We start from the raw sequence: 23,693 nt of genomic DNA on the forward strand, positions 1-23,693 counted from the left end.
AAAAGCAAATTAGCCAATTAGGATTATGCCCTTTTCTTTACAGCACCTGAGAAAAAGACCATGAATACTTCCCACCACTAACTGCACTTAACCCTGGAAGTATGTAATGGCTAAGATTTGCAATGTTGGCAACCCATGTCTTATTTGGATTAACATAATATACTCTCAAGCACAGCTGTATTTAGCTTTATGACAATTTCTTCTGCTTCAGCTTCTGAAGAAAAGTAGTAACTGCCTAGGCAGTGTTTTTTCAATAATTTTCGTTAACAAGGCCATGCAATTTTGTACTGTGTTTTTTAATAAACCATCTTGAGTACTTGTCCAAGCAGAAAGGTTGAGTATAAATTGAGTAAATAAAGAAACTTTATTCTGTGGATAATTAAACTACAACAAAAAATGTTTCAACCTTTTGATTTCAACATTTGATAGACTTCTAAAAGCTACTTGTGATCTGGCATGATCTAAAAAACATGATTTTTTTTTTATTCCAAAGCCATTTCTTTGACCATCACACACCTCAGTCTACAGAGGGCTATCAATAACCTCTGGCACTATATTGGGCAAGATGAGAATGGAAGGGAAAAGCTCCCAATAACTATACTGACTATTCCATTCATTTTATCATTTACTCACACAGCTTTCACAGAAACCATCCATGTGTTGCACACATAAGAATTCAAATCTATATCCAGTTGCACGTAAAACAAGTACAGAGCAATTAAACATTTTAGAATATTTTACTTTAATCAGTGGGAAACTTTTTTCTGTTGAGTCCCAGATTCGCTCAAAGGTAAACTATTGGGGGCCACATGCCAATGATGGACAGGGCCTAATTGAGCTGTAGATGGGGTCAGAGTCAAATCTAGATGGAGCTACCTACTTTCCCTTTTGCCATCTCTCTTTTAATCCATTGAATGCTCTTTTTTGTTTGCTTCTGGCTCTCTTCCCTTCTCTCACACAGCTGGCTAGCAGAAAAGGGACCAAAGACCTGAACTGCTTGCAGAAATGTTTTGAAATTAGATCAAGGACCACATAAATTCAGGATGATGCTAAGTAACCCTATGGCTACAAGTGGCTCACATCTCAACTACATTTTCAGCACCAAGATATGCATTTAAAACAGAGGATGAGATATAATAAGAGACAGAGATTAGGGTAGAGAGCATTCCTCCGACCTTTGCAGAGATTATGGAATTACAGGTTCAGATAATTATCCATGACAATACTTGTTTGTCTAAGACCACTTCTATGTTCATTTCTGGCAATTCAAGGCGGCAGTTTTTTGGCAGAGGAAAATATCATTAGGACTATCATAGGTTTTCAACAACAGCCACAGAATAAGGCTATCCTTTTCTCCATCTCTCATATCATGTTTGGTGGGCATATCTGAGAGAGGTTCACTTATGCACCCCTTCATCCAACCAAATTTAAATAATAGAAACAAAGCATGTCCTTTGGTAAGTCATTAATAAGCAGCTCCCCAAAATTCATAGAATTTAGACTGAAGAGGGGAACACAAGGGAAAACTAAAGACAACAAAGTCTAAAGCAACTTCCTTTGCTGAATGACTTTACCTGCTACAACATGGTATAACATAAAACTTCATCGAGCTAGAATTAGCACCATGTGGTAACAAAGTACAACCTTATTAATAACAACTAAATACATTTTTTATTTTGTGTTATAATGTAATTCTAAACATATTATAGGAACCAATATCAATGATGGGTTAGAAAGAAATAGCAGTAGAAGGAATTAGTGGAAGGTTAGTATTTAGTTTTCTCTATTATACTTATGGAAACAGATCCTTTTATTTAAGGATTTTGCCTGTTTCTTCATAAAGACCAACTAAACGGATTGCATCTTGTAGTGAGCTTAGATATAAGTGAGTATCAAGCAAATACATTATAGACTAAATACTAAGTTTAGATGTAATGGCTTGGAAATATCAGAATATTAGCTGAAATTAAAATAAAATTTTGGAAGGAATATTTGTTTCTATTTCTAGGGAGATATCAACAGAAATAACATTCACTGAACTGGAGGCTATAAACCTATATAGCTATATATATACAATACAGTAGTTGAAAAGCAATAAAATGATAAATATATTTGGTTTAAATTTGCCATTACTTGAAGTACATGGTAGAAAAGATAACATGGTGCCAAACACCCCCAATATCAGTGCCCATGATCCATTATATTTAATAAGAGGAACTACAACAATAATCTCATCACTGCCAAATCTCATGACATTTTATAAAAGAATGTTGAAATCAGGGTGCTTAAACCTCCTATGTAATGGTAAATACACAAAAAAGAAAAGCTCTGTGACTAGATGTAGTCATTTAGCACATTTTTTTGCAACTTTTCTCCAAGGCAGGAGTTGTTTAAGGGTACTTTGTATCTGGCTTGAAAGCATTCACTGACCTGTTAGTAGCACCTTAAAAAAACATCTTTTCCTGGTCTGGAACATGGTCCCAGAAAAATACAGATTTAAGAAATCATTGAGGAGGCAGGAACAGGGTGTGACGGTACATTTTGCAGGACGGACTACTTACTTTCAGGGTAACTGCAGTTGCCTTGATAATAAAGTCATTTATGGATACTTTAACATCATCTGTGGGAAAGAGATAGATAAATTACGAGGCAAAGATTAATAGGAGAACTAGCATTCCAGACATGGAAAATCATATGGTCAAAACATTTCAATCATTTATTTTCATAGTAGCATTAATTTTCACAGTACCACAAATTTGAAGTTCAAAACTTATTTGTGCCATAGCACAAGTTTCCTTTGGGGCTAAGCCTCACTCTTCATGATTTCATGAACTTGCCTATGCAATTTTCCTGGTATCAGCCCTACAAGGTGACCAGATCAGGAAACAGACATCATATAGGGCTAAAACTACTTTTATTACAATAGCTATAACAACACAAACTTGCAAGCCTGAATGTGCTTCCCCTTTTCCCTCTTTTGTCTTCATGTGAATTAGGGAGGTGCCTGCCTTAGGCATTTTTGTTAATCTCTACCTTTTATGGGCTTAATCCTTATTTATCTGTTATTTGCCTTGGTAATGGATCTTCCCTCTGTCAAGCCCATCCCCTCTATTTTTTACACCTAGGAACAATACAGAAGGAGCTTGTCATCAACTCCTTCAATGATATTTTTCTACTTTCCACTCTACTTGATAGCTCTAGAATTACCTGGTATTTTCCCCTGCAAGGACCAAGCAATCCCTGTGAGATTGTCCAAGCAATAGAAAATTTCATTTCAGAATTAAGCCATATAGAGTAAAACCTTGATCTAATGGACTATTCAAGAGCAGAGGGATCCATTCTCTCTGAACGTCTGTTAAATACAAAATCACATCCATGTCAATTTATATTTTTGTGGAATTTATAAATTATCTACTTCATTTCAAATTATGTTTCTTCATGCCATCGTTATCAACATGTCAAGCCTCCAAGAATCAATCTTAACTATTTTAATGTAAGGCCATAATAATTCCTCAGAATCAGCTATTATCTGTTCCACAAATTGCCAAAGTTGTCCAAATTTAGGCTGGCTTGAATCAATAGGAGGATGAAGATGTTTTGCATTTTCCTCATTTTGCAGTTTCCTTAGGAGAGGGCCTGGCTGTGGTGGCTAACTCTCTCCCAAGTGCTGAATCAAGTTCGTTCATCGCAAGGACTAACTGGTCTATCTGGGTGACCTCTTGGTTCCGATATTAGATAAGGCAATGCCAGCTTAACTGGTGGGCAGTAAAGCTGCCGCATCAGTAACTGTTGTATTAATCCCCATTTGCTATTTGCAAAATAACAGTGGAAATAATGAGCGGGCAATCAAGCTGTCAGACTTGTTGGCCAGGATCACCCAAAAAAATCACAGATCTCTTGGCATTTCAAGGCTTAGCTTGGCTTCTAGGCTAGATCTGGAAGACATCTCAGAGTCATGGCTCAGATAAAGAAGAATCTTTTTTGCAGACAAGAATAAAGCTATACAAAACAGCTGATTGCCCACACTGCCCATGATTTGGTTCAAGTGACTCCTACAGCCACATTAGTTGAAACTTGAAACTTTATGCTCTTGCTCTTCTCATGAATTAATTGGTGCTGATTGGTGGCTTGAAGTTCATCAGCCCATAACTGCCATCTCTGGTCTGAGTAACCTTGGGTCTCATTTCAACCCTCACATAATCAATGATTCTCAGGATCTTTACAATAATGATGTTCAAAACAAACATGAGTTAAGCTATACTTCAAAGTCTTCAAAGTTATTATAATAGCTTAACTCATGTTTGTTTTGAACATCATTGCTGTAATGATGAAATGAAAATCTATATACATACATACATACATGTGTGAGTGTGTTGTGTGTCAATAAAATATAACTGGAAGCAAAAAGAGTTCTACCAAATAGAACATAAAATCCCTTTGAATGTTACATACTGAAACGCAGCTGATGTGCAAACATGATTATGTAACAGCAAAGAATGAAACATAATAATTATACTTAATTGAACATAAATTAATAGAACTATACTGTGTACAGATCTACTTAACTGAAGCTGAAGTTGTTATTTTTAGTAAAAATAAATCAGCGCAGGATATGATTCATACTCTCATTCATAAATTATTATAATTCATAATTTTAATAAGAGAAACTGTAATGGTATGTGGGAAAGACCTTGGGAGCCTGGGCAAAAAGATGCTGCCGAGGGAACGGTCAGATAAGAGACAGCATAGCCCGTAGCTGCATAGTGGGCAGAGCAGGAGGCTCAGAAGGGACCCTCCCTAGTTTCTCAGGCTGTAAAGGAGATGAGGGGAGAACTGTACTTTCAGACTTGCAACATTCTGTTAATGTAGCTTTACAGTAAAGTATAGTTAGCTCAACTGGTTGTGTTTCCTGGCTAATCTACCTCGTAAGGCTGACAGAAACAAAGCAAGTAATCAGTGAATGAAAAACAATTTATAACTTTTATGCATCAATCTACCATTATTCCCAAATCTATTATTAAGTCTGAAAATAAGCTCCAAAAGAAGCACTATAAATTCTGTCATGCATGAAGTGGAACAATCAAAATGATTGTTTTATATCTGTTCAGTCATAAGTATGTGACATCTCATTTAAATGAGATAAAATCATTGACAAATCCTGAAATCAGGTTAACAATAACAGAGTGTAGGAAGGAAGTTAACTGCACAGCTGCAAAGTCTAAAAGATTTAACCATCATAAAACCATTTCTTCCTGGTTAATAGTTCAGCTTGAAGATTCTTGGTAGTTCTGAATTTTGAGACAGTAATAAATCTCTTCAGCTGAATAGAGATCAGTCACTGATCCATTTCTCTATATTACAGAATTGTTTTATAGCATGTGGCATTTTTTATTGTTAACTTTATATTGTTATAATTTACCTCTTCACTACAGCAACCCTTAGCATCTAAAATGATGTTGCAACCACAATAATTTAAAAGAGGTTAGTATCTGAATATACAGAAGTCAACCATTCAGTATAATGAATTTTGTTGATTATAATGGCTGAGATTCAAATACATTAATACTTCACAATACTTCACATCAAAGACTGAATCCTATCCCTATTTTAAATTCCAGAAATTGTCAATTCAATTAAAACTCTATACATCTTGTGGTTGGGTTCTCTGGGCTTTGGGAGATCAGTGCTGAGATATTGATCAATTTTTTGCAGATGTTTCACCCCATATCCCAGTGAGGCTTCTTCGGTGCAACAATTCAGAAGGGAACTGCCTGGCTGTATTTCTAGTCTGCATAAGATTTGAACTTAGGGATTGGTTGGTGACTGAAGGTCTCCTGTGATCAATCAATGTGTTGGTGACTGGTAATGTTAATGGTCCCTTTAACAGATCAATGGAGCTGGCTATGATCTATCACACAGTCAAACACGTGATCCAAACCATATACAACAAACAGATAAGGCAGACCAAAATAAAGCTGGTACCTTTCCCAGCCACCAATTAATGATACTTTACAATATTTTTTTTTCATCTGAAAGTTTAATATATTGTTTAATGCCTGATAAATAGTTGATATGCCTAGATTGTTCATATTTTTTTCCTTTTTCTCTTTTACTTGTTACTGTTTGAAAGCTGAAAACCTTAGTGGAATTACAGTAGGAGGATAGGAGAATTAGATTCTACTACATGCAGATATGTTATAGTTTATAGACAGGTATAGAAAGTGGTGGTTTAGCTCCTCATTAATACATGAGTTCTGTATTCTGTTCAGTTATTCTATAAATTGCAATAAATCAGACTGGATCCTATGGCTCATAGCAATAATTTTGTCAAGCATAAAAACTGGAATTTTAGGTTATATTCTGACTCCTTGGTTTACATTTTAAAATAAGAAAGTTTCTCAACTGATTTGACCGTGTCCTCCAAGTTGATGAAAATAAAAGATCTAGACAGATAGTCTAGAATATTTTTTAATATTTGGGCTAAGGTAATTGTGATTATGTTTTGAGATGTTTTCTACATTTATTCTATCACATTATTTTAAATTAATTTATAGGACACTGGTTACTTTCTTTGGCAAGGATACCCCGTATGCTTTTCACTGTGAAATTTACAATTATCTATTGGGAAAGGTGGCTGTAACTTCTCACACTTTCAGGTTTATTTATCCAAGCTTTGATCACTAAATGGAATCAAGAACTTACTTATTCATCTCCTCTTTGGGCTCAGTGAAAGACTTGTTATTTGGCCACAGTGAAATCCTAACAAATAGCCCAGCTGATCTGGGCTATTTGATCCTAACAAATCCCCTCTGATTCTATGGGGATCAGCTTTAATACCCATACTACAAGATATTTTTAAAAAATTGGATCACATATATAATTTTGATCCTTCCACCCATTAAAAACTTATATTGTGGGATTGTCCCATTTTTAAAAAAACAGGCAAATCTGTCTTTTGGGTAAACCGGGCCTTTCATAGTACTATTATTTTAGATCACCTGGGCCTTTAAAAAAACTTTTGAAGAATGAAAAAATAAATCTGTTTTACAGCAGAGTGCTTCCTGGCATTTTATTCAGCTCAAGCATTTGTTATACAATATATCTATGAGGTCCAAATGTTATTGCTACTTGTGGAAATTTCATAGTGGATGGAGGTCATGGAAAAATCAATCATGATTCCTAAGTCAACAGCCTTTCTTTTAATAGGAAGTCGATGAAATTGATATTATTTGATTTGATTTTCCCACCTGACTCCAAACTGACTCTGGGCAATTTACTACCGTAGTTACTAATGCAACCTATCAGAAGGAGTCTGGCAGCACCTTTTCCAACTAAGAAATTTTATTAAAAGGCACAAGCTTTTGTGAGCCACAATTCACTTCATCCAATGAATGAGTGTGAATTTCCTGTCCAGAGAAACCAGTGGAGGGTTGTTTTAAATAATATGATATTCAATTCACTATGATCTTAAATGAAGTTAATACAACAATAAAAATATAGAGAATAATTAATAAGGTAGCAACTGCCTTGCTAAGATGAAACTCGTGAGTTGGAATATTAACTGATAGGATTTGGACTTATCCCATTATTATCACATTTTGGATTTAAACTAATTCAGTTGTGAATATGACTTTGGATGACAGCTGTGCATTAAAGAGGTGTACATTCTTCTTGGCTCTCCCCAGTGTTTGGAAATTACCAAGATTTCAAGGTATATATTTGGGGCATAGGGGCTAGATAAATGAATTACAGAATACTGGAAGGAAATATCAACATGTGAATTACAGCTGTGGATTGCTGGTTGTCAACCTTTGGAAGAAGCAAAGAAACTGTTTTTGAGCAATATAGTGAACATTTTGAATGTTCTCTTTATAACACAATTGCTTAGCCCTTTTTTTTTTTTGGTTTTGCATTATATTATATTGTCGATATTGTTTTTATTCTCCTTTTGTTGTTGTTAATTAGTCCAATATGTCAGGTTCAGCCCAAGAACAACAACGAGGCAATCCAATACAGTTCAGTTCCTTTATTAGCTCACACCTAACAGACAGAATCTTGCCAGACTAAACCTATGCTATAGCAACTAGTGGATAAACGCCGTGAAACTCTAGGGCGGGGCCAGCCTCATCCTCTTCATCTTCCCACACTCTTGTTGTGGGCTGAGGAGGTGCTTGCCCTGGAATGTCTCTCCCCCTTCCAGACAACCTTGAAGTTCCATTCCAGAATCTTCCCCGCTCATGCCATCCATTACAAATATAAGAAAGTAGGTTTAAACAAAGTCTCTTTTTTAAATACCAGATCATCATGGTAAAATACTTTTGAAACCAAGGGAACTTTTTAAAGTATTTTGAGACATGACTTGATAGCAAATCTGTAGTACAAAGAAAAATATATTTTTTAAAAAGTAAATATACACAACAATACCTGCAGTACATCCTAATCAATGATAATCACCTTTTATCTTCTATGTATGCCTATCATACTTAGGCAAAGAATGCTGACACAGAAAGAAAAAGAGCTAACTGTTATGTAAACAGTGGACAGTCTGTGGTTTCCATAGTTCTAAATTTAAGAAACAGTATTTTAAAACCAGTTAAAATACCTCCAAATAAGTGATTCTGTCTAGAGCAGTTACTGTTCTTTAAAACATTGTACATGCAAGTTCATTATGTATGAACTTTTCCACACATGTTTAAGGAAAAAGATAAATTCTAGAAAAATATAGCCAACAATTAGTACTGAACTTTGCTATCTAAACTTTCTTCCAAATTGCTGTAATGATCTATAGCTTACCAGCAATAAGAAAAAATATGCCACGCATTCAAACTCTATGCAAAGCAATAAGCAGCGATAGAAATCTCTTGTTGGCAAACTGAAAGGTGGAATTCTGTCTCCCCACCCTCATTGTCAGTTGCAGTAAAATGTGTTCACAACAAACATAAAGCTCGCAAGGGATGGCTGAAGTGGAAAAACATTATCATCATTTGAATAATCGTACCTGTTTAGAATTCTAATGAAAGAATTTGCCCTCTGTACCTCCTAAGGCTGCTAATTAAGTGGTAACCTTGAAATGCTTCATTCAAAACATAAAACCATTCAAGTGAATAGGTTGATAGTGGAATTTGCAGATTCGTTTTGTGGGTAGGTGTATGACAATTGCTTAACTCTTAAGCAAAAAAAAAAAAAGCATTAAATAGAAATCCTCTGCCTATGAGAATAACATCAGGACAGTGGTCATCAAAACCAAATTAACAAATATCCATGTTAGATGTTGGACTGCAAGAGATGTCACACATGCAAACTAAAATACTCAACTACACGTAAGATCAAAGGCAGAATTTTGACAGGCATTTTATTTCTTTTCAGAACAGGAGAATAGCTTGAGAAGCCCCTGCAGTAAATGCAGAACAGGTAAGCAGACAGATCAGAATTCAATAGTTGTTTTTAAAACATAGGAAAGAGTTTTACCTTTTGCCAGCTCTTGCCTCAGATTTAGTATAGCACCAAGGTCACAATCAGCTGATGCATACGCATGAGGTACAGTGTTTTTTGATTCTGTTAGTTTCTTAGCAATAACTCTTCTAATGTTGCTAGCAGGGACTTCAGTGAATGGGCTCTTGCAATAAAAACACATTTATTAAATTAAAGGAAGAAAGATGAGTTCAATGAAATAGGGTCATAACAATAAAGGACATCCTTTAAACCATAAAATTTAGTGGTGGAAAAAACTGAGCTTTAATATATAATGTTTTCTAAATAACTGTGTTGCCAATTATAGCTTTCTTAAACCAAAATGAATGTTCTATGTAGGCGTAAACTACAAGGCATGTATAAATGTCTATTACAGTTCCTACTGAAGTCCACCCAGAATCATAACAGATTGGTGTGGCCTGTAAGTTGCATAAATAAATAAAAACAAATAGTTATTTAAAGAAAACCCTCTAAACTGAATTCTAAAACCCTTCTGGTATAACCCTATCGCTTATTTTTATCTAATGTGATGCAGTGATTTTAGCGTATCTATAAATCTTAAACAGTTAATACCATGGAAGATGGCCGGCCTGGCACAGAGACAGGGGGAACTGGAAGACGTGAAGCGCTGGGCACGCTTGTTGATGGTGCAGATAAAGGCATTCCAGCTTGGTGTGGGGGAAGTGAAGAAACCACAGGCTTTGCTTCTATAGGCTTTTGCTTCTGTTTCTGCTCTAAAAGCTTGAGGGCATCCCTGTCAATTCAAAGACAAATGTGGAAAGGTTTAAGACATTTCAAATCTAATGAAATGCAAATAAATCTATAAAACACTGTCTGCAAAGCAAAACAAAGATCTACCCCAAAATCAATGTTAAGCAATTGGGGATTATCTACCAGGCAACTTATGTGCATTTACACCACCATTATTAAGCATTCGTTTACAGGACAACAAATTTAAGTTCTACACTATACCGTTCGGTAATTACTACAGCAGTGTTTTTCAGACTTGGTAACCTTAAGATGTGTGGACTTCAGCTCACAGAATTTCCCAGCTAACATGCTGGTTGGGGAATTCTGGGAGTTGAAGTCCACACATTTTAAAGTTGCCAAGTTTGAAAAACACTGAACTCCAGGATACTATTTCACTTTGAAAAGCTTGTACAGTATATGAAATGCCAAGGTTTCCCTGTCAGGACTATTTTAAGTCCACTCCCAACACAGTACAAAGTCATAGACTGCAGACTTCACCATATCTGAAATAAGAATATGAACTGGGTTTATGGTGCAGTCCAGCAAAATAAAAGTTGAAAATATGGCATAGCTCTCAGGATCTCAATGACATTTCATCATGCTATACTTTGAACTGAAGAGTTAATTGCCTCTTGTGTATTACAATTATACCTATGATAGTACTAACTCCAGCTTTTCAAACTGGTACTATGTAGCTCAAAGGCATACCACTTAGAAGATACAAAAGTTAATAACAACAACAAAAACTTGTATGCCGCCCAACTCCCAATGACTCTGGGCAGCTAACAAAGAAATTACAATAAAACAATTAAAGAGTGCAAGAATGACAGACTGGATGGAATGAAGTGAGGGGTCTCCCTCTCCCTCACCAAAGGCCTGCGTGAAGAGCCACGTCTTCATGGCTCTTCTAAACAACAGCAGAGTGTGGGCCATCTGGATTTCGGAGCGAACCTTGTTCCAGAGGGCAGGCACTGCTATAGAGAAGGCATGCTTTTGGGGTCCCAAAAGATGGTATTGTTTAATCGAAGGAACCTGGAGTCTGCCAATCCTGCAAGATCAAATTGGCCAGGCAGATACTAGGGAAGACAGGCAGTCTCACAAGTAACCAGGCCCTATGCCTTGAGGGGCTTTTTAGGTAGCAACTAGCATCTTGAATCACACCCAGAAACAAACTGGAAAGCAGTGTAGCTTGCAAAGAGGTGTTACATGGCATACCAAGGAATACACATCACTACTTGCACCACTGCATTATGGACCAGTTGAAGCTTCCAGGTGGTCTTCAAGGGCAACCCCATGTAAAGCAGTAGTCAAACCATGAGGTGATTAGGGCATGAGAGATTGTCTAAAAGTCCCCCTGATCTAGGAAAGGGCGCAACTGGTGCACCAGATGAAGTTGGACAAAGGCCTTCCTGACCACAGCTGCCACCTGCTCTTAAAGCAGAAGCTGCGAATCCAGGAGTATCCCCAGACTGCACACCAACCTTGAAGGGGGAAGTGCAACCCCATCCAAGATCAAAGACGGAATATCTCCAGATCTGGGTAGCCCAAACACCCATGGCCACTTGGTCTTGGTAGGATTTGGAAAGGTAATGGTAAATTACTGATGAATTTTTGAGTTCTGAAAGAATGGGGAAGACCCAGGCTACATTTGTTGCACTTAGGTCCTAAGGAAATATTTGTGAAAATCAAATCACACTTTAAATTATCCCATTAAGGGTAACCAGTTTAGACTGGACGAACTCATAAATTGGATTCTTACGTAACACTAAGGCATAATGTGGGTAACTTGGTATTTACTCAGCGTGATATGTGAAACCAGTTCTACTATCTAGAACTAGATATTTAAATTATTTGATTTATAAATTTGGAAGTCTGTATAGCCACAAAATAAGGCTGGCACACTGGTAAGAAGCCTATCTTTTCACTATCTACTTCTGGCACAAAAATGTCTAGGATGGAGTTCTAAATTCCTAAAACTACTAAAAAAGGGGGCTGCTACATGGTTCCCAGTAGCTTCCAAATTCTGACTTTGGCAATAGACACAGGTCAAGCTCTTAACTTTTTGAGGCAGTGAACCACATTCCTCCTAAGAATTTGGTTTGAGTGCAACAACTGCCATAAGCAGTCTGGGGACAGGTAGCATTGGCAGTACTGTAGCCTCCCTCTGTCACACAGCTAATTATGAGGAGGAAATTTATTTATTTATTTTATTTATACATAGACTTATCCCTGCCCATCTCCCCACAATGGGGGACTCTGGGTGGTTTACATCAAGTTAAAACAATAAATACATAATGAAAATTTATAAAAAGATGAACACATCTACACAGATGGAAAGAAGAAAATCAATCAATCAATCAATCAATCAATCAATCAATCAATCAATCCAAGAAGCTGATCGAAGCCACACTAGGCCTCTAGGGGGTTAGCCAACCCCATTTCTGACAACCTCCCTCCCCGCCCCAGGCCAGATGGCAAAGCCAGGTGTTCAAATCCCTCCGAAAGGCCAGGAGTGAGGGGGCCTGTCTCACCTCTGGGGGCAAGATGTTCCAAAGGGCGGGGGCTACAGCAGAGAAGGCCCGCCTTCTGGACCCCATTAGTCGGAGTTCTTTTGCCGAGGGATTCTGGAGCATGCCCCCTCTGTGAGATCGGGGTGGGACAGGTTGAAATCGTGGGGGCGAGGCAGTCCCTCAGGTAGCCTGGCCCCATGCCATGTAGAGGTGATAACCAACACCTTGAATTGGACCCGGAAGCAAACTGGTACCCAATGCAGCTCATGGAGCAAAGGCATTATATGGGTCCTTCTTCGGACCCCAAAAATAGCTCACACGGCTGCATTCTGGACCAGCTGAAGCTTCCAGATACTCTTCAAGGGTAGCCCCATGTAGAGCGCATTGCAGTAGTCTATCTGGGAGATAACAAGGGCATGAGTGACCGTTCGAAGGGCATCCCAATCCACGAAGGGGCGTAACTGGTGCACAACCCGAAGCTGTGCAAAAGCCCTCCTGGCCGCGGCTGCCACCTGCTCTTTGAGCAGGAGCCATGAGTCCAGGAGAACCCCCAAATTATGCACTGGGTCTCTCTGGGGCAGTGCTACCCCATCCAGCACCAACGATGACAACATCCCGGATACAGGGGAGCCATTAACCCACAGCCACTCCGTCTTACCAGGGTTCAGCTGGAGCCTGTTGTTCCCCATCCAGTCCCTCACAGCCTCCAGGCACTGTGAGAGGGCAGTCACGGCATCACTTACCTCACCAGGGATGGAGATATATAATTGAGTATCATCAGCATACTGATGATACCTCATCCCATGATGATGGATGATCTCACCCAGCAGTTTCATGTAGATGTTGAAAAGGAGTGGAGAGAGAACCGAACCCTGCGGCACCCCACAGAGGAGGGGCCGAGGATGGGACCTCTTGTTCCCTATCATCACCGACTGGGACCGGCCCCGAAGAAAGGAGGTAAACCAGGACAGAACTGTGCCACCCACCCCCAAATCCCTGAGCTGTCCCAACAGGATACTGTGGTTGACGGTATCGAAAGCTGCTGAGAGATCAAGGAGAGCAAGGATGGTCGCACTTCCACCATCCCGCTCCTGCCAGAGATCATCCATAAGTGTGACCAATGCAGTTTCCGTTCCATAACCGGGCCTGAAACCTGACTGATAAGGGTCCAGATAATCCGTTTCCTCCAGGACCCTTTGGAACTGTGATGCCACCACTTTCTCAACCACCTTCCCCAAGAAGGGGAGGTGGGAGACTGGACGAAAATTGTCCAGTACTGTAGGATCCAGGGAGGGCTTCTTGAGGAGGGGGTGCACCAATGCCTCTTTAAAGGGTGCTGGAAACACTCCCTCCTGCAAGGATATATTAACTATCACCTGGATCCAACCACATGTCACCTCCCGAGCTGCTTTCACCACCCGGGAGGGACATGGGTCCAGATGACAAGTGGTGGCCCTCACAGTCTGGAGGATCCTGTCCACTTCCTCAGGAACAACAGGATCAAACCGTTTCCAGATAACTGGGCAAGAACAATCCCCTGGTATCTCCCCAGACCCTGCACCACGCTCGGAGTCCAACTTGGAACGAATCTGCACGATTTTATCCTGGAGGTGCTCTGAAAATTCCTCCATGTGGCCCTGCAAATGAATCTCCAGCTCTCTTCTACCAAGGAGGGATCTAGTGATCCCAAACAGGGCCGCCAGGCGGCACTCTGCAGATGCGATAAGGGCAGAGAAGTATTGGCGCTTTGCCGCTCTTATCGCCACAATGTAGGGCTTAATAGTGGCTCCAACATGTGTTAGGTCGGATTCGGTCTGTGTCTTCCTCCAGCAGCGCTCTAGACATCTCTTAACCCTCTTCAGCATCCTCAACTCCTCCGTAAACCATGGGGAGTGTCAGGGCCGATGTGGCAAGAGAGGTCGCATAGACGCAATCCTGTCCAAGGCCCCAGCTGCCTCCCTATTCCAAGCAGCAGCCAGGGCCTCTGCTGGACCGTGCAGCAGGTCCACAGGAATGCTCCCCAGCTCCCTCTGGAACCCCATCAGGCACCGGGGGCGGACCAATTGCATGGGTCCTGCCTCCCTGCGGAGCGGGGTGGCATAGAAGAAACTGAGGGTCACCAGGGCGTGATCTGACCATGACAGTGGGGAAAGCTGTACATCTCCCCTCAGATCACTTTGCCATTGCTCAGACAAGAAAACTAAAGCCAGCATGTGGCCACTGTCTCGGGTTGGGTCCCGTACAATTTGAAACAGGCCCATGGCTGCCATGGTAGCCATGAACTTCTGAGCCGCCTCTGAGGACCGTCCCCGGGATGGCAGGTTGAAGTCCCCCAGAACCATAAGCCTGGGAAACTCCACCGCCAGCCACGAGATGGCCTCCACCAGCTCATGCAGGGAGGCTGCCACGCAACAGGAAGGCTGGTACAGTAGCAGAACTCCCAACTGTTCACGGGCACCCAACCTAAGAAACAGTGTCTCATAGCCAGAAACTTGTGGAGCAATGCCCCTGAAGGCCACTAGAGACTCTCGGATGACAACAGCCACCCTTCTCCCCTGCCCTGGCATCTCGGCTGGTGCCACACCGTAAACCCAGCTGGGCACATTTCGGAGAAGGGCACCCCCCTTCGGGCCCCAACCAGGTCTCGGTGATACATGCCAGGTCTGCCCCCTGCTCAGTGATCAAGTCACATATGATGGGGGCCTTGTTTTTAACTGACCTGGCATTAAGCAGCAGCAGCCAGAGGCCAGGGCCCCTATGAACCTGCTGGTCAGGACCTGGGAGTGAGCAAGGAGGGCCGGAACATGCCACTGGTGGCACACACCGGGGGCGTCTTCCCTGAAGATAGCCCGCCTTCCTGCTCCCGCCATATCATCCCTTACCCATCAACCCTAACCCTAACCCTAATAATGTAACCCACCGCATTGTCCCTGGGGGTGCCAGGCCCAAGTACCTCCAATCCCAGGCCCTTGGAGTCCCCAGTCTGGGGCAAAGGTCCCTCCATCCAGTCAGGCATCCACATTCAAAACCAAACACTCCCAGGTGAGGGGAGATCCCGCCCACGCACCAGCTCACGATCTTGGCGCTGGCTGGGACCCACCCCCCCACCAATCTCACACCACAATCACACTCTGCCCCCCTGCATGACCTCTCTCATTAGTCAGCAGGGCGGGCATCCCATACACTCACTCACACCTCCTAGCTCTCACCCAGCAGGTGGACCCTCATATCCCCTAGAAATAGAAATAGAAAAGATCAAAATAATACTCAGGCAAAATACCCAATTCCTCCACAAATGCTTCAGGTATGAAACCCACTGAGCAAAATCTCCATTTACAACAGCAGAACTGCTAGCAAAGAGGGAAAGAAGAGACAAAGAATAATCTTTCCAGTCACTTTAATTTTTAGTTTCACTCTGCAGATTATCATAATTTATTCCTCTGCGTTCTCTGTCTTGCATATTCAACACAACTATAAAGAAAACAGAAAGCTGCTTTATGCAGGAATGGGATTTTCTTTGTTGAGGGTTTATTCATTTACATCATCTAGTCTGCCATGGTATGTTTCTCCATTCTTTCTCCCTCCCTTTGATCTAATGGATTATATATTTTCATACCATTATGCCAATTTATTTAAGCATGTTGGAAAACAATGAAAGCAATTTCTTACAGCTTCTTTTTAGAACAAGCTTAACCCATAGCAGATACTTTGGTGATTTCTTCAGAAATCAGGAATCAGGCTCCCCCACCCTCTCTGGAGTGAACTGTCTTATCAACTATGCATTAAGCAAACATCAGAACTTACCTTAACAATGGTTAATGCTAGTTAGGTATTCAGCCATGGCAAGTGCCAACACTTTCACTCATTATATCAGGAGGAAAAAAAAAACTATCCCCCCAACAAATTCCTGAGTTTGGATTCTGATTTCTTAACTGTGCTGATAACAATTAAGTAATTATATTGTTTTCTTGATTAACCCTTAATTTAACGTGACTAATAATGAATAAGCGGAAGAAATTCATCCACAGATAATGGTGATGGCTGCTAGCTTTGATGGCTTAATGTCATCTACAGATTCATGGAGAATATTCCTCTTAGCAGCCATTAGAAAAGCCAATTAAATGGGACATCAATGGCCAGTGATAATATATCTCTCAGTGCTAGATCCTCAAGGCAAAGAGGAGTGAAGTACAGCTAGAAACAGTTCTCAAGACAGGAAGTCCTTGTGTCTAATCTAATGGTGTTTATTTATTTGTCAGAATTTTATCTTGCCTCTCCTGTAGGAATTCAACTGTGTATCTACCAGGCCCTCCTTCTAATTTCTTTCTCAAAACAACCCTGAAGTTGGCTGAGAAACAGTAATTGGTGTGAAGTCACTCAGTAAGCTTCCACTGCTGAGTATAGACTTGATTCTAGCTCTCCCAATCCAGCAATCCTAACCACAACTTCACACTGACTGCAAAATAATCTTAAACAACTCCACTATTTTCTCATGTCTTATTTGTTGCATTTTAATTATGTTTTTCTAACTACATGCACTGCTTTGAAATAGTTTTAACAAAAACATGGTAAATAAAACTTCTTTCTTGAATTACAATACACTTAGACATCACTGGTAATGCAAGCAAGTATGCAGAATGGACTTTGTTCTAAACTACATATAAAAGAAAAACAACCCAAAGTGATTATAAAAAAATCCATATTATGGAACAATGGCTATTTTAATTACTTATAAAATAAAGCAGTAACATTTTATGATATCCAATTTTTTAACTGAAAAGCAATTACTATTATGTGCAGAAATAATCAGAAATAAAAAGCAACTTAAACTATCTAGTAGAAAGTTTATGCCATCAACTTCATTGTTATTTTTTTTTATTTATACAGATTTGAAAGTGAGGTTTTCATCCTAATTTTCATACTACAAAACACCATTTTTTTTCATACTACTTTTGAATTAATGTATTCAAAGAATTATATGTAATCTTGGTAAGCATAATTACAGAGTTAAAAAGAACAAGTAATTTGCTACTTATAGAGATCTTTAAATGTACTAAAAATTACACATATGTCTTCTTTTAAAATCCAGTTCCCAAGAAAATTAATTTGTTTCACTTATGATTTTCATAAATTATATCTAGCTGCTTTTTATGAACAACTTCAGGCAAAACCTATATATCAGTACGGAAGCCACAAAACAATCTGGCTCCAAATCAGCAAAAGAGTAAGACAAGGCTGTACGCTCTCTTCTTATTTATTCAAACTATTTACGGAATATATATTGAGGGTGGCTGGATTGGAAGAAGATGAGTATGGTTTTAAGTTGGAGGAAGAAATATCAATAACTTGTGCTATTTGATTACACTACTCTGATAGCTGAAAATGCAAATGATCTGTAAGTAATGAAAGTCAAGGACTGTAGTGAAAACATGGGGAGTAGGATTAAATATAAAGAAGACTAAGCTAATGACAACAGATACAGTAACTACCCTTAGAACTGATCATGAAGATATTTAAATAGTGGATAGCTTCTGCCTTATAGGATTAATTATCAACAGTAAAGGAACCAGCAGTCAAGAAATACACCTCAGACTAGCATTTGGTAGGATAGCAATGAAGGCCTTATAAAAGATATTCAAATGCCTAGCTATACCTACTAAGATCAGAATTGTACAGGCAATAGTTTTCCCTTTGATACTCTATGGAAGTGAAAGTTGAACTTTTAAAAAGCAGGGTAGAAGGAATATTCATGTTTTGAAAGTTGGTTCCTGGGAACAGCATGGATAGCCAAGAAAACAAACAAATGGGTCATAGAACAAATCAATCCAGAGTTCTCACTTAGGCACAAATAACAGGTTCAAATCATACTTTGGACATATTATGCAAAGACTTAGCTCCTCTGAGAAATTTATTATGCTGGGAAAGGTGGAGGGATAGAGGACAGCCAGCAACAAGGTGGATGGACTCAATTACAATGGTGATGGCTGAACCATTGGAAGACCTGGTTGGCGACAGATTATCCTGGAAAAGCTCTATGTGGTCGCTAAGAGTTGACACTGACTTGATAGCACATAATCAATCTATCTATTATGAATGCATATATTTGTGATACGCAGCAGTTTAGCTAAGAATTACTAGAACAGAACTGGACCATTAAAATCAATAGGAGTTTTGCCACTGACTTCAATTAAGTATGACTTTCGCCATAAATAATCCCTCAGTTCATTTTGGCAATTCTAAAAGATACAAAATACAGAGTCTTTTAAACCCTCAGGGCATGCCACGTTAATTATTTTTAAGATCCTCCTTATCAGTGGAATAGGTGAGGTTCAGTATGATGAACAAAATAAGTATACAACTTCTTTACCAATCTAGAAGGATTTTTTAAATACCATTTTACAGCAAAGATCTCTCCCCCAAAACAAAACACCAGAATTGACAACGCGTGTTTCCATAAATAAGTATAAAATCCAGTATCACAGACTTAATGAAATATATGCTCTGTATGAAACACAAATACTTTTATAAAATACAGTAATTTGTGAGATTCAGCACAAGATATTTAGCTCCATTCACTGTAGCATGCCTTTACTTTATAATAAAGTTTAACTGAAAATTGTGTCTTGCTGCCATCTGCAGTTCTGAGAACCATCAAACTCAGGAAAAAATTATGGCATCCAGTACTGTTCATTGTTTTATTTTAATTAGCACTCTGCCAAAACAATTGAGGGTGGATAGGAAGAATTAACTGCCTTCATCATCAAGTAACTTAATCAAAGTATGACTTACTCTTACCTTATGTAGAACACACATAAGTTCCAGCCAACCTTCAGCTCAAAATGTGGATGAGTGTTAAAGACATGTCTAAGGGTGAAACACATTAACTTTCCCTCCCTGTACAAAACCTGTATTACATGTCCATGACTATTAGGAAAAATTAATTAGGTATCTCTGTAACCAAGAGGGTTCTCATCTGCCATTAACTAGTCATACACTATAAATTACATTTACATTTATACAATTACTAAGATTCTGACGGTTAGCTACTGTTACATGTGAGGTAATATGTACTCAGTTTACTCTTCTGTCTAAATCAGGTCACAACTGGAACAAAATGGAGGTTGTATTTATTTGTTTCTTAATAAAAAGATCTACTATGCCATTTCAGTACAGGCACTGACTTAGCATACAGCTTCACATTATCTCTGGGAAGTTAGCAATATTTAAGTGCTGTGTTATGAAAGGCAGATCATTTATTAAGAAGGAAAAAGCCAATACTTATGAAACTATCACTCATCACTCTAAGCATAGTAGTTTCAACTACTATAACTGATTTAGAAAATGCTGGATAAGGATTTTTGCTTAAGATCTAAAATCCTTTGTACCCAAGGAGTCTGTATGATACATAGCTCCATACAAGCTCCATCATTCCAAAGTGCCTTCCAATTAATTTCGGTGCAAGTAGGGGCAATGTAACCCATGTAGGATTGCTTGATTGTGTAAATGGCCCCGCCATTCTATAAGCAGAATCAGAAGCCACTACTATAACTGATTTAACCACTCCTTTAAAAGCATGGCATTTTCGCAATTGTGGCAGCCACAGAGGAGCTAGATGGAAGAAAATCTTTCGGTGCTTGTGACAGAGAAGTGTGTATGACTCAATCTTGAAGCAACCCTTTTTCAACAAAAATCAGCTGCTTTAAATGGCAGTTGTGTGTAATGTCTTTGTTCTGCCTGACTTTAGTCAGGTGTCGCTGACTCAGGCCTGACCCTTGGTGACTGTATGGACAGATGCCTGCTATACTGACTTGCCTCTGGCGATAACTGTAGCTCTTCCAAATACATTGCAGCAGTCTACTTGATCCCATCCATCCATTTCTTCAATGATCTTCCTCTTTTTCTATTTCCTTCAACTCTGCCAAGCCACTGTTAAACTTAATTTTGGTATTGCACAGTATTTGCTTGGCTCTGTAAAGTTTCTTACGATCCTCCCATCGTCTGACCACTCCATTTTGCCACTGAAGCCCTGTTTCAAGGACCAGAGCTCCTTCTCTTTTCTCTTAAACGAGCTTGCTGTCTTATGTAGTCCAAGGACAGCAATGTTTGCATACTTTAGGTAGATTTTTGCAGATGAACTGGCCATTAAGTCTCATTGGATACAGTTAATATTTTATCTCCCTGCATTTCCTACTAATTTATTACAGGTTGTATTGTCTATACCAGTGTTTTTCAAATTCTGGGAACTGAAGTCCATACATCTTAAAGTTGCCATATTTGAAAAATACTGGTTCACTTTTTCGCTTTCTTTCCCTTCTAAAATCTATTATTTCTATACCCATGGGTTTCACCATAATTCACCAGGACTCAAGCTTTTACTCAGTATGTAACTTAAAATACTGCCATGGCACTTCTATACCATAGCCTTCATACTACTTAACTGACAAACTAATTCCTTCATCCCCATATTCCTTTCTGCTTTTCACCCTATTACAACTAATACAAAGATCCATGTGCAAGGGAAGTAAGATACCAACTGGTATTATTGGTTCTTCATTACAAAAATAAGAAAGAACAGATTTTAAAGAACACAATACATAAAGAGAAAGATGGATAACATACTCTTTTGTGAAAATTCCTCGAGGTCCTGAAGGTGTGTAATGACTTGCATCAAGTCCATGTGTCTCCAAAATATTACGGGCAGCAGGACTTAAGCGAAACCTAAACGGCAAAGGTACAACTGTATTGTAAGGGTACATACAAAAAAGTAACACAATTTATTAAATAAATGTATATACCATAAGGCCCATATTTAACTTTTGACAGTAGTTCATTCTAAATTTTAAATGTCAAAACAATTTTATCTGATTATTTAAATGATATTGACGTCTTCCCCAACAACGTCTAAAAATTAAAAACAATTTACCTAGGGAAGCAATAGCTAACAAGAACCATATTTAAGAATACTCTGCAGACACAGACTAAGCACCCCCAATGTAGTACTTTTCAGATGTGTTGGTATACAGTTTCCATCAACTCTAGTCAAAATGGTAATTATCAGGATGACAAGACATAGTTCAACACATCCTGAAGGAAAATGCTGCTTTATTGCGTATATTCGTTATATCTGCTTTCGAAGTGATGATTCCTGAACTGGTAAAGATTTGTCCCAGTGATTAATGCTTTTCTCCTTTATATATATGAAAAAGAATTACCTACAAATGAAAAAAAAACCCCTCTATCTGTTTTGCCCTTTAATAAACTATAATGTTATATGACAATCAACTTTAAACAACAGATACTACCATAGCCACAGCTGAAGCATATAAACAATTTTAACTAAATGGAAAAATATCATATTGGGATATATTGGAGACATCCTACCAGTTAAACAGACAGAATTAATCTACGTGGATCAGAAGTATGTTGGATAAAATATTAGGTACTTTTTTCTGGAGCCATTACATTAGCCTTGTTTTAAGATACCTTGTCCAAAACCTGGCCTATTTAGTTAAAAAACAAAACACTATTCTTATATTGCCATTCATTGAAATGTCAGGAAAACCATACATCAATGGTCACTTTATAGGAAAAGACTCCTCACATCTATGCCCCTGATAAGGAACATCATGCCTCTGGAGATGAAAATGGTGCCCCTGCATTTTGGAAGACAGTCATGACTGAACATTTTTATGAGGCCTTTGATATCTAACACACAATAATAATACTGACACCAGGGAGTAGATTTGTGCTGGTGGGATATTTTATTGTTGTTTTGTGGATTGTATGGGTTTGTAAATTGCTGTTATTTTCTTGGAATCGCTGTTCTATAAACATTGTAAATAAATAAAGCTCTTCACAAAAATAATTACTAATGTAAAAGGCTTGTCCTTCCACTTACTTCATTCCCTATTTCTATAATGGTTATGCACAGAGAAGTATAATTTCTAACCTGTAGTTACTGCTATAGCACTGCTAGCGTCACCAAGGATAAATGGACTGAAATTAGAATTTCTGAAGTTTCTATAACCTCTATTAAAAGAGTACAAAGTAGTGAGAAATTAGGGTAAATTTTATATTTTACTCTGATGATTTCCTGATTATTCTTCAGCTTTTAGAATAGGACATTAAGACAGGGGTTTTCCATGCATCAGCAACAACCTAGTTTCTCACACAGAACAATGCAAAGTTCTACTGAAGACTAAGCTACTCAATCTAAATGCATCAGTTCATGAGGTACCCAGAGACTGACTGTAATTTTCCAGGATGATCTTCTGTTTTATGCACTAATGGGAGAGTAGCAGAAAGAGTTGGAGAAGAGGCCGTTGATGCTGCTGAGGTCACAGACTTAGAAGGTGCATCACTGATGACACTTGGTATATCAACTTGCTTCCAGTCTTGTCCTTCTTCCACTAGCAAACCAATTAGTGCACCCAAGCGTACATTTTTACTTCCCTCTTCCTTCTGAAATTGAAGGGGAAAAAAAATAATGCTGTAGACTTATGGGGTTAATACAGTTTTAGGTCATTTACAGAACAACCCATTTTAAAATTTAAATCAATCCTAGTCTGCAAACATACAATTAAACTAATTGTAATATATAATTTTATCCAAATTTTATGCTGGTCACATAATACACCATATACTATATTTACATAGTAAAATATAAAAAGAGTCCCCCACAATAACTGCATGTGACTGGGGTGTGCGGGGAGCCTTGCATTTGCTGATAAGAAGAAACCTGACAGCCAAGGAGCAAGAACTACAACTGGTTGCAGACCTCACTTCTGGAATGTGTGAATGTCCTTGAAGACTAGCCTCAAGATTAGCTATTGCTTGGGAGAGACTGTCTGATAAATGTAATCCTTGTTGACTCCTAGGTGATTTCCTTCCCTCTTTTTCCTTCTCTGTCCAGTTACCACTTCCTCTCACCTCATTTCCATCCAGTTTTGTTTCCCTCTTTCT

At 38.9% G+C, this 23,693-nt stretch overlaps 1 protein-coding gene across 5 annotated transcripts in view; it reads right to left on the bottom strand.

Annotated features, from left to right (window-relative positions):
• The window catches only part of PDHX (pyruvate dehydrogenase complex component X), a 52,416-nt gene that overhangs the window by 14,222 nt on the left and 14,501 nt on the right, over positions 1-23,693 (bottom strand). For 4 of the 5 annotated variants that reach the window (XM_015887779.3, XM_088145783.1, XM_088145784.1 and 1 more), the window contains 5 exons: positions 22,969-23,192; positions 21,351-21,449; positions 10,045-10,225; positions 9,469-9,616; positions 2,562-2,620 (listed from right to left, as the gene is read on the bottom strand). In XM_015887779.3, coding sequence (XP_015743265.1) covers positions 2,562-2,620; positions 9,469-9,616; positions 10,045-10,225; positions 21,351-21,449; positions 22,969-23,192 — 711 coding nt within the window. The remainder of the gene's footprint in view (positions 1-2,561; positions 2,621-9,468; positions 9,617-10,044; positions 10,226-21,350; positions 21,450-22,968; positions 23,193-23,693) is intronic. The other variant, XM_007426425.4, reaches the window with a different exon arrangement.

This window comes from Python bivittatus, unplaced genomic scaffold (genome assembly GCF_059951505.1).
Source record: "Python bivittatus isolate LINGU-HERP-01145 unplaced genomic scaffold, Pbiv_v1 ctg000480_np1212, whole genome shotgun sequence".
NCBI lineage: Eukaryota > Metazoa > Chordata > Lepidosauria > Squamata > Pythonidae > Python > Python bivittatus.